This window comes from Littorina saxatilis, linkage group LG9 (genome assembly GCF_037325665.1).
Source record: "Littorina saxatilis isolate snail1 linkage group LG9, US_GU_Lsax_2.0, whole genome shotgun sequence".
Lineage (NCBI taxonomy): Eukaryota > Metazoa > Mollusca > Gastropoda > Littorinimorpha > Littorinidae > Littorina > Littorina saxatilis.
The window spans coordinates 34096401-34108751 of record NC_090253.1 but is presented as its reverse complement, the minus strand read 5'-3'; the positions used below and the strand labels follow the sequence as shown (position 1 = coordinate 34108751).

The 12351-nt window shown below is 41.4% G+C and overlaps 1 protein-coding gene across 1 annotated transcript in view; it reads right to left on the bottom strand.

Moving 5' to 3' along the window:
- Nucleotides 1-12351, bottom strand: part of LOC138975901 (uncharacterized) — a 213095-nt gene that overhangs the window by 67755 nt on the left and 132989 nt on the right. The window contains exon 5 of the mRNA XM_070348671.1: nucleotides 10350-10500. Within this exon, the coding sequence (XP_070204772.1) occupies nucleotides 10350-10500 (151 nt within the window). The remainder of the gene's footprint in view (nucleotides 1-10349; nucleotides 10501-12351) is intronic.

Below are 12351 nucleotides of genomic sequence, written 5' to 3'. Positions count from 1 at the left end.
TTCACACTCAAACACGCACGCGCGCGCACACACATGCACAAAACTGTATACACAACCACACACACACTTAAGTCGGACCGCTAAAGAGAGAGAGAGAGAGAGAGAGAGAGAGAGAGAGAGAGAGAGAGAGAGAGAGAGAGAGAGAGAGAGAGAGAGAGAGAGAGAGAGAGAGAGCAAAAGAAGAAAGGGAGAGAGAGAGGGCTCCTAATATAGACCGGCTCCTAATATGAACCACCTCCTGTTCTGACAAACTAACGGTGATACAGCATTCAAAACAGTTTCATTCGCTGTATTTACCCTCTCTGGATCGCTTACACATGACAAAACAGTTGCACAAACACAAACCTCAAAACCGTTAGGCTTTTTCCTTTTTTTACACGTTTGGCAGCTTTCACTCTAAATTTTCCGCCGAAAACGTACTCGTTTCTGCCCTCAGCCAAAGCTGTTGTCACACAAAAAATGCTATATATATAACAGCTAAGATAAGACCGTATTTGTTACATTTTAGCAGTGCTGACCCCGAGTTTCTACTGCAAACAAAAATAAAAGTAAAATCTCAAAGTACGTGTGTGTTGCCTAACATGGACCACCTTCAACAAATCGAAGAAAATAAAAGTTAAAGGCTATTTGAATTAATTCATTAAGAAGCTTGCTGAAAATAACCTGTAACTAGCCCTCGAGATTTCAAAATTAATATATCAAATAGTCTTCTTTTCGTGGTAGTTGATATTTCACTTATTTTCACTCTGTTTTTGATAAGCTTCTTTAGTTTCCTGGTGTGCTTCAAATAACGCTCTCATCAACCCGAAACAGATAAATCTAAAGCATATTTGAATTAATTGACTTGCACACTAAGTTGTATCATGTTATTATGAAGTATCCGGGGCTTTTTACAGTGATTCGTGAAGGCCTCTTCACTGGTCCATATTGGGTTCCTAATATGGACCATTTTTTGATTTTTTTTCTGTTCTGTATTTAATTTTTGCTGAATGTCTATAAAAGCTAATTTACTCTAATTATGCCTAATGGTTCTTTTTCTTCTTTTTCTTCTTCTTCTTCTTCTTCTTCTTCTTCTTCGTTCATGGGCTTAGACTCCCACGTTCACTCATGTTTTTAGCACGAGTGGATTTTTACGTGTATGACCGTTTTTACCCCGCCATTTAGGCAGCATACGCCGATTTCGGGGGAGGCATGCTGGGTATTTTCGTGTTTCCATAACCCACCGAACTCTGACATGGATTACAGGATCTTTTCAGTGTGCATTTGGTCTTGTGCTTGGGTGTACACACGAAGGGGGTTGCAGGTCTGCACATCAGTTGACCTGGGAGTTCGGAAAAATCTCCACTCTTAACCCACCAGGCGGCAGCGACAGGGATTCGAACTCACGACCTCCCGATTAGGAGGCCGACGTCTTACCACCACGCCACTGCGCCCGTCAATGGCCTAATGGTTAACCGTAGAGAGGACTACCAAACACGAAATGAACTTTCTTTCTTTCTTTCTTTATTTGGTGTTTAACGTCGTTTTCAACCACGAAGGTTATATCGCGACGGGGAAAGGGGGGAGATGGGATAGAGCCACTTGTCAATTGTTTCTTGTTCACAAAAGCACTAATCAAAAATTTGCTCCAGGGGCTTGCAACGTAGTACAATGTATTACCTTACTGGGAGAATGCAAGTTTCCAGTACAAAGGACTTAACATTTCTTACATACTGCTTGACTAAAATCTTTACAAACATTGACTATATTCTATACAAGAAACACTTAACAAGGGTAAAAAGAGAAACAGAATCCGTTAGTCGCCTCTTACGACATGCTGGGGAGCATCGGGTAAATTCTTCCCCCTAACCCGCGGGGGGTACACGAAATGAACTTCTTCGCAAGAAAACAAGCTAGTAATCAGCATGAAACAAAAAGTGGTCCATATATTAGGAGCCCTTCCCCTACGTCATTTGCGTGTTCCAGACTCTCGACTGAAGAGAGTGTTATTGTAAAATCACTCATTCTTCCCTCTGTAAACATAACCACCCAGCAACAAGCCCGAATCCTCGATAGCTCATGGGCTAAGAAGGTACAATTAGTGGGCACTACTTTTAGCAACTGAAAAGTTCCGAACGCTCAAATGTACGAAATATTTAATATACATATCTGGAGCAGACAACATAAACATACCGCATTTAAACTAACAAGTACAGGTTTCAACACACAAAATTCAATATAAAATCCATGGCAATATGAGTTCCGTTGTTTTCTGAATCGAAATCTACCTTACAACAAACCATCCCCCTTTTGCTTCTTAACCTCTTTAAACTGGAAGGGCTGTTTATGTAGAGGTTACATGCCGAGTCTCAGTGAATATTAAAAGTAATGTTTGTAGTTAGCGGATCATGAAAAATGCGAGCTTCAGCTAACTACGGCCATTACTTTTAATATTCACTGAGACTCGGCATGTAACCTCTACTACAGGCTTGAAGCATAATCTCCTTTCAAGGATTTTCTTATTTTTGAGCATATGTTCTGCGCCAGACACCATAAAACTATATATTTTTGGAATCAGCAAATGATAAGGAATAGAGGAATTCAATGATACATTTATGTGTCAACTTTTAACAATAAAGAAAGTCGCTATTTAACGGTTTTCTTCAATTAAATCCCATTTTAAAATCAAACACAACATTACAAGATGTTTTTGGACACAGGATGCATAATTGAATACAGTGATGTCACCTTTGTGATTTAAATATCGGTTATTCAGAAATCAAAAATGTTTTCAGTGAACATTTCACAAACGAATTCTTAAGGTACTAAGGTGAAATGCAATCCCATAGTCTGGACCAAGTCAAAGATCATGTAACGAAAATTTAAAACAAATTGATAAAAAAAAAGTAGCCATTAGAGTGCCGCCTCAACTTTTGCAAACGGTCAAATATGACGTCAACAAATAGCCCTAACAAAAATCGGAGAAAAAAAACCTTAGGAAATGCCCTGAAAAAAGTATGCGTCAATTTTTTTTATAAAAATCCGTCGAGTAGTTTCTGAGAAATGCTTGTCACACACACACACACATACATCAGGAGACAAACCTTGCTCTCCGCTCTCGTTAAAACATTCACTCAATGTAAAACGTGATAAATTTTGAATGAAAATGTCATAATGAGTATTCAAGGTACCAAGCTGAAATGCAATACCATAGGTCAAAGATTGTGTGCTCAAAGATTGTGTGCTCAAAATGTCAATCAAACAGATGAAAAACGGTGACCGTGACAGTGCCGCCTCAACTTTTGCCAACGGGAAAATATGACGTCATCCAACTGTCCTGTTAAAAATCGGAGAAAAACAACACAAGAAAATCCCCTCAAGAATATCCATGTTAAATTTTGTGACAATGTGTACTCTGTCACCAAAGTTATTATTAAGTCGCTCCAGCAAAGCAAAACGCTGGGGTGTTTTGATGAGCAGGCGGGCTAGCTATGACAGCGAGCGTAAACAGCCTGTCAGTCAGCCCGCTGCGGGCGGTGGGTTCCCTAGTTCAGTTTGGAGATCATATGGTTTTTTGATTGGTTGACTGTTTGAATGAGTGCGCGCGCGCGAGAGGCAGAATTATAGCGTGGGCTTGAGGAGTACCCGGTGTGATGTCGAAGTGTTAGGACGTGTCAGTGAGCGTATCTTGGATTGTGATGTTCCAGTTGTAGTTGAACGATGTTTGTGTTTCTGTTATAAATCAAGGCAAGGAGTGTAGTTTGGGCCATTATAACCGTATTTTGGCGAAGGATTGATTCGAGGATTGTTGAAGGGACTGTGTGTGTGTGAGAAACGTTTTAGAGTTGGTTGTAGGCTACATCAGCGAAGTAACTTTCGACCTGGATCGTGTTTCAAGTTCCGACGAGTTGTGTGCGACTGTATATTGAGGAAAGAACTACAACTGCTTCTGGTATATATTAAAATAAAAGTCACGTTACTTCAACCCCTGACTTGGCGTCTCTATGTGAATCAGTGCTTCCTGACCTAGCACCCCGCACCCATCCTTCTCCACCTCTCACCCCACCACAATTTCATAAAGATCCATTGAGCAGTCTTCAAAAAAAGTTAAGGACCGATCATGAAATGTCCACAGTCTTTAAAATATTCGCCAAAAATCAAGGATTTGACAATTTGATTGAAACGTGACTTTTTTGAATTAACAAAAGGGCATTGAGTCTTGCTCTAGGAACATTTTTGGCAGGCAGTGTTACTGTGCCATACTAAACAGGCGCAAAAAGTTAGGTTTTCTTTAAAAAGGAGGCAGTTTTCAAAGTCCTATGAAATCGGTGCAAGACATGCCAGGACAAAAACCAGCAATGTACGTGTTACAAAAGGGTTCCAGCCACGAAATGTGCTCATAAATTTGTTTGTAAAATGACACGCTGACAAAATAATGCAATGAAACAACATGCCCCTATCACAAAAGCGGAGCGACTTGGATAAGGCAAGGGCAGTTTGATGGCTACAAGATGAATTGTTTCTGCCAGGCAAGTGGTTCAGAGCGTTTCAGTGTCTCACTTTAACATCATCTGACTAAAGGAATGGCAAGCAATTTGGCAGAGTACAGTTACGACAATGTTATGGTCGGCCTACAGTCACCACAACAATGAAGGATCGCCTCATCCAAATGAAGGCCATGCAGCAAAAAAAGGTTACTGAAAAGGCAGCAGGAATCGACAATGAGCTGCCACCACACACTGTTGTCATTAATCAAAGTGTTACACACTGCTTACACGCTTTCAACTTCAGTAAAAGACGCCCAGTCCGCAAAACAACATTGACTGCCAACCATCCACCTGCCCACCGAGCCTGGTGCCCTCAACATGTGAGGTGGTTATGTCATCGTAGGGCTCAGTTCTTGTTAAAAGATGGGTCCCGCCTCTTCTTGGATCCTGCTGATGGCCGCATCAGAGTCTGGAAGCGTCGTAGAGAGCGCTTTGCAGATGGCGCTGTTTTAGAACAAAATCGTTTGATGGGGGCTCTGTGATGGTCCGGGAAGAGATCACCTTACGTCGTAGGACATCGCACTACCAATTAGTAGGAGATTTTCTAGTGATCGCTGCCGGGATAAGATTTTGCAGTTTTTCGTTGTAAGAAATACTACTGTTGTGAATTTGAAATCCGAGAGGGTTGTCTTGAGTAACAAGCTCTAGCGTTGTTTTCGCTGGCATGTTTGACGTGACATTTTCTATAGACAGTCCTCGGTTCTTCAATAAAACAATACAGAAAAAAATTAAGTCATTTAACCTTGTCATTTCTGTATGGCATGCGTTTGAAAAAGTGGCCCTTAACCTTTTTTGAAGGGTATATGCTTTCCAAACACAGACACACACACACCCCGGGAGACAAACCTCACCCTCCGCGCCCCCGCGCGGTCGAGAGGTCGGCGGCAGAGACACATCAATCGCCCGCTCTTTGCGATGAGGCTGTTTATGCTAACGCAAATGTTTCAATTAGAAAGGCTATTGATTTCCCAACCGTTCGCAACCAACATCTGTTTGATTTGAAATGTGGAAGTGTTCAATAGATTGAAAGAAATACCACAAAAGGCAGAGTTCTGAAATCAGAACCGAGAGTATTTTGTATGTAAAATAAACAATACAAAACGATCAATTTCTGCTCCAAAATGATCGACTGTGTTAAGTTATCCCGCTTGGCAATGATGCCATGCCCAACTGTGTATGTTTCTTTCTTTTTGGAAATCGCTGCTGGCTTGGCAAGTTTCTTCCACACAAAAATCCTTGAAATGTTGTTTCCTGTGCCCGTATGCTTACGGGGGAAGTTCGCGAAAACTCCCGAAGTTTTGAGTGACATCGGAAGAACTTGCCTCACTTTCGTATGCATGGGCCGGAAGAAGGGCTTACTTCGAAGCAAAGCGAGGAAGTAATTGATGGTAGTTTGCGACAACTTCCTACGTTTTGCGCGACATCGGAAGTACATCCTCAATTTCGCATGCATGGGACGGAAAAAGTGCTTACCGTACTTTCCGGGTGACAAGGCGCTTCGTTATACAAGACGCACCCCCTTCTTTTAAAAAAAAAATTGTAATCCAGTCACCCATTGGACGCAGGGGGCCGATAGGGCGCACCAAAATTGAAAAAGTATACCGGTAACAAACCGTGGAAGAATGAAAATAAGCTGCACATCAAAGGAAGAATACAGAGTGGAAATATGTGAGAGGTGGTTCCCCTGTCATATCTGAGAGAGGAAACGCTTCCTGCACCGGGGTCAGTGACCGGTCAGTGACCGAGTTTAACAGACTGGAAATGTGTGTGCTCTGTGTGTGCGGCCAGATCAAAGGCAGGTCAATTGTGATAGCTGGGTGGCCTTGTTTATAGACACGACCTTCTTCCCAGGGGTCAATGACCCAGTTTTTGCCATGAGAGGTGGTTCCCCTGTCATATCCTGCACCGGGGTCAGTGACCGAGTTTAAAAGAGTGGAAATATCTGTGTGTGCGGCCAGATCAAAGGCAGGTCTATTGTGATAGCTGGGTGGCTTGAGAGCTCGAGGAAACTTGGCCAGGGCAGTACCTAGTAGCTGAAACATGCATTATCACAAGTTGTTTGACTGGTACTCAGGCGGTCTCTTTGATTTATTTTCGTATTTCATACACGGATTAGACGCTTCGTTATACAAGACGCAGGGGTCGAACTCGAGGAAAAAAGTCGCGCCTTATGACCCGGAAAGTACGGTACTTTTGAAGCAAGCGAGGAAGTAAGTGAGGGTAATAAATTGTACTACAGCGAAACCCAGGAGTAAACACGCTGCTTCCAAAGTTTCTCAGTGCAAAATAGCAGGGCTTTTCTTCGGTTTTTCATATAAAACCGATCTAACGCAAATGAAAGTCCCAAAGAGAGAAAATAGAAAGAAAAGTCGTATCTTGTGCGTGCATTTCGTGTAAATTTCCCTGAATACAAACCTGAGTTGCCAGCTTTGACTTTTGTTCGTTCTGGGTCACTGGCCACCACTCTTAAAATTTCATCCCCGCTTATAGGGGGGTGGGGGGGGGGGTGTTTCTATGTAAATGGGCGTCTTTGTGTGCATGTGTGAGTGTGTGTTTGTGTGAGAGTGTGCGTGTGTGTGTGTGGGTGTGTGTGTGTGCGTGCGTGCGTGTGTAGGTGTGCGTCTGTTCATTCATTCATTCATTTGCTGTGCACGCGCGCACATGTGTGTGTGTGTGTGTGTGTGTGTGTGTGTGTGTGTGCGGGCGTGTGTGTGAGTGTGAAAGTGTTTGTATGTATTTGTGCGAGTACCTGTGCGTGCGTGCGGGTATAATTGTGCGTTTGTTTGTGTGTGTGTGTGTGTGTGTGTGTGTGTGTGTGTGTGTTCGAGGGTGTGTGTGTGTGTGCACCCCCACCCCCCACCCCCCCCCACACACTATTATGAGCTGATTATTTGCGCCTCAATATTTTATTTATTTTCTTACGTTTTATGTTGTTTGTTGTGATTCACCACACCCGAGTTTCTCGAAATTGAGATAATAAAGTGTTCTATGTCTAACACACATGCACACACGCGCGTAGGATAAACAAATCCAATCTTGACTTTCAACTTTGCATAAACATACATCCTGTTCACAATTAACGAGGACAAACAAAATGTACAAATACCAAAGTACAACAATTTATCTTTTGTAAAAATTCGGACACACATTTTCCCAATTAATATGAAAATCACTGAACTTATCTTCGTTTCACTACACCTTATATCTTGATTCTCCAAACACTGATTGATTTCTGCCTTTTCAAATTTACCAGTAACCCAAACGTTCGCTCTAACCAACCTATTTTGTCCAAAACAGTTTTACCGATACACAATCATTAAAAAAAGAAGAGGTTTAACATAACCGACTTCGCTACCACATAAACAAAAAATGTTTTATTCTCCCCAACATTCTGGTGAACAAATTCATTATTATAGACAGTCATTCAATTTCATGACAATCATCACAGCTTTGAACCGACCCTTTCGTTCAACCAGGCAGAAGCAACAACTATAGTAAAAGCTACAGCGCGATCAACGTTCGCCCATTTACGAACTCGCGATGAGATTTGTTTCCTCTGGTCACCAAGCCTACCGTTTACAAACGCATGCGCACTAATTGGGATTCCCCCAATTTCCTCGACCTTGACCTCAGAACTCTCGAAGCCACTACTTCTACTACTTGCATACCGAGTAGCTGGCAACTTTGCTTCCGAAGTTCCCACTTTCAATGTTAATTTGCAGGGTCTCTCACTTGACATCATTATACGACGATATTGCTTCTTAAATGTCCTTACCCATCCAAAAGAAACCTCCAACGCATACTACAATTGCAGGACATTCCTGTTTTTAAGGCAGCTCATTGGGAAATGAGCTCAGACAGAATATCGAAGACGTGAAATGCGTCAATCGAGCAACTGTCGTAACTTGGCTACAATGAGACGGTCGGCTACCTTGCACCATAGACACAAACTGTGACATTCTTGTTTAATTTAGGTGAAATGCTTGAAACAGAGTGGCTCAAAAGCGACAGTTCGATCAGTTACTAACCGAAAAAAACGTGCTCGAGTCATTCGGCGAAGGTGGCGAGCTTTCAAACCATCACGACTGAATAACTCATATTACATCTTTTCATCACACTTTTTTTCACACGAGTAGCATGGTGCAGTGGTTACGGATTCGGAAATTCGATCCGGCGCTCCGGGTTCAAGTCCAGCTGGGAGCAAATTTTTTTTTTATTGATCTTTTTCTTTATAGGCCTCAATTGCATTCGCTGCAACAACCGGTTTTTGTCTCTGTGTTCGTTTTTTTTTAATTGCGTAAAGAAACTGTCCTATGCTTTCACAACAAAATCCAATCTTGACTTTAATATAAAAAGCAGGAAAAAAGAACAGAAAAAAAGATCAATAAAGACGGATGCTCCCCGAGAGGCGAAAAAGAAAGGGTTGAAGCTGGCTGCATGCAACTGATATTAAAAAAAACAAGAAGGGCAAAGCCCATACGACTCACATGCTTGACCTTGACCTTTACATGACCTTGACCTTCAGCTAAACCTAGCAATGACATCATACAATAAGAACTGCTTTACACATTTTTCCTACCAAAATACATGTGACCTTGACCCAAGGTCAAGGTCATCCAAGGTCATGCAACACAAAGCTGTTAATTCAAGACATAGGAAGTACAATGGTGCTTATTGGCTCTTTCTACCATGAGATATGGTCACTTTTAGTGGTTCACTACCTTATTTTAGTCACATTTCATAACGGTCAAAGTGACCTTGACCTTGATCATATGTGACCAAATGTGTCTCATGATGAAAGCATAACATGTGCCCCACATAATTTTTAAGTTTGAAACAGTTATCTTCCATAGTTCAGGGTCAAGGTCACTTCAAAATATGTATACAATCCAACTTTGAAGAGCTCCTGTGACCTTGACCTTGAAGCAAGGTAAACTAAACTGGTATCAAAAGATGGGGCTTACTTTGCCCTATATATCACATATAGGTGAGGTATTAAATCTCAAAAACTTCAGAGAAAATGGGAAAAATGTGAAAAATAGCTGTTTTTTAGACAACATTTATGGCCCCTGCGACCTTGACCTTGAAGCAAGGTCAAGATGCTATGTATGTTTTTTGGGGCCTTGTCATCATACACCATCTTGCCAAATTTGGTACTGATAGACTGAATAGTGTCCAAGAAATATCAACGTTAAAGTTTTCGGACGGACGGACGGACGGACGGACGGGGGGGACGGACGGACGGACGACTCGGGTGAGTACATAGACTCACTTTTGCTTCGCATGTGAGTCAAAAAGGAGAACAAAAGTTCAACATAATCATCTATTTTTCTCCCTAACATTCAGGTCAACAAAGTCATTGTCATAGCTAGGCAGTCATTCGACAATCATCACAGCTTTGCACCGACCCTTTCGTTTAACCATTCAAAAAACAACAGCAATAACGCTGTTAGTACTACAGCGCGCTCAACGTTCGCCCTTTTGAACTCGCGATGAGACTTGTTTCTTCTGGTTGCCAAGCTTACCGTTAACAAACGCATGTACTAGTTGGGATTCCCCCAATTTTCGCGACCTTGACCGAATACTCTCGAAGTCAGCACTACGGCGTTCATGCATAGGGAACAGTTAGAAAGTTAACTTCGGGAGTTCCCACTTTCAAAAGAGGCCTCTACTTCCAGTGTTTCTGACTTCCAGTTCATGCATACGGGCCCTGATCTGTCAATTCTTTTTGTGAAGATCGTTAAGTTAAACACATAGTTTTGTGGGGTTAGGTAAAGGTTACTTAGAAGTTAGTGCAGACAGAAGTGAAAAAAAGGGACTGACCATAGAGTATACATACTAATGCCGGTATGGCGTCGATCTGCAGCTGAAATACAGGCTTGAGGTGGACAATAGGCACCTTCAGCACTCGTAACGTCTTGTTTGAAGAAACTCCAACCTCGCCTTCTCCTCCACTGCTCACTCTTGCTCCCACCTGTGTGGCAATCGTGCATGGCAGGAATATTACAAACAGTTGGTTAATGACGATGGACGTTTCTATACCTATAACGAGTTTTGTGAAAAGCATCAAATCAGAACGAACTTTTTGAGTTATTTAGGATGTGTGGGAGCAATTAAAAAATATATAAGAACGTTTGATATTGTATTGGAGAATAACAGTATGATTGATGGTATTAAATCCGTGTCAGTCATTCATTCCCAAATGAAAGGAGCAAAATTGTATTATGAAAAATGATTACAGGATGGAAAGCGTCCAAATTGTTGTACAAAATGGGAAGATAAATTAGAAGGCGATGTTGATTGGAAATTATGTTTTAAGTATGTAAAGAACATCTCTGAAGTGAAACTTAAATGGTTTCAAATACGAGTATTGCATAGGATTTTGGCAACAAATGTGATATATTAAAACAAATGGGAGTAGTTGAAGACGTGATGTGTCATTTATGCAGAGATGTGAGGGATAGTATTCAACACTGTTTATGGGCGTGTCAGTATATATATATATATATATATATACAGTCATTTTGGAATGATCTGTTAAATTATGTTAAAAATGAATGTCACAATGTTGAGAACATTTCCTTTAATGAAAAGTTTATTTTTTTGATAAAAATATTAAAAGTAGTACAGTATTTGATTTTATAATATTAAATGCCAATTTTTTTATTTACAAGTGTAAGTATGCAAAAGTTGTTCCTACACTGGTTGCATTTAAAAGAGATTTGAGAAAAAGATATTTGTAGCGTGTTTACTCCTGGGTTTCGCTGTAGTACAATTACCCTCACTTACTTCCTCGCTTGCTTCAAAAGTAAGCTCTTTTTCCGTCCCATGCATGCGAAATTGAGGATGTACTTCCGATGTCGCTCAAAACGTTGGAAGTTGTCGCAAACTACCATCAATTACTTCCTCGCTTTGCTTCGAAGTAAGCCCTTTTTCCGGCCCATGCATACGAAAGTGAGGCAAGTTCTTCCGATGTCACTCAAAACTTCGGGAGTTTTCGCGAACCTCCCCCATAAGCATACGGGCACTGGTGCACTTCTGAGCCAAGAAACTTCCCCTAATACACCTTCCAAAAAGTAAATTTAAGAAGACAAATTTGGATCAAAACAAGGACCATTGATCGATCTGGTGCAACCTAAGCCAACAAATTACCCAAGTACTTTTCCAAACCGTGACTTAGAAGACAAAGGCCGCCTCCTAGGGGGGTCCGGGGACATGCCCCCCCGGGAAAATGTTGATAAAAATCAAGGAAAATGAAGCAATCTGAGCCATCAGTTTTTTTTTATTCCAAAATTTTATCAGTAAATTTTCATTTGATTAATATACTTACCCGAATCACATATAGCATTGACACAGTCTGAGATGCTAAGGTCTGAAAAGGCTACCCGTCTTAAATAATTTTAAAGGGAAGCAACCCCACCACAAAAAGTGTAAACGTAGCCATGGTAATGACCATACGCCCGGGGAGTTACCTCCCATTGGTGCATGCTACGTAACTACCGCTACTCAACACGTGGTCAATATCATACGGCTTTAAAGAACACTAAAAAACCATAAGCGGGGTTGGCGGGAGGTAATTCACTATGTGATTCGGGTAAGTATATTAATCAAATGAAAATTTACTGATAAAATTTTCGATTAAATTACATATTCTTACTCCGAATCACATATAGCAGATTGCCACAACAAGGCGGTGGGAAAGAAAAATCCAACTCACTCTTAAGTCCTTGCCAAAAACTGGCCTCCTGCAACCATGGCAGGAAGAGCTCTGGAGCCGTCCTGACGAACGGCAGAGATGTCTCTTAGATACAAATTTAAGAAAACA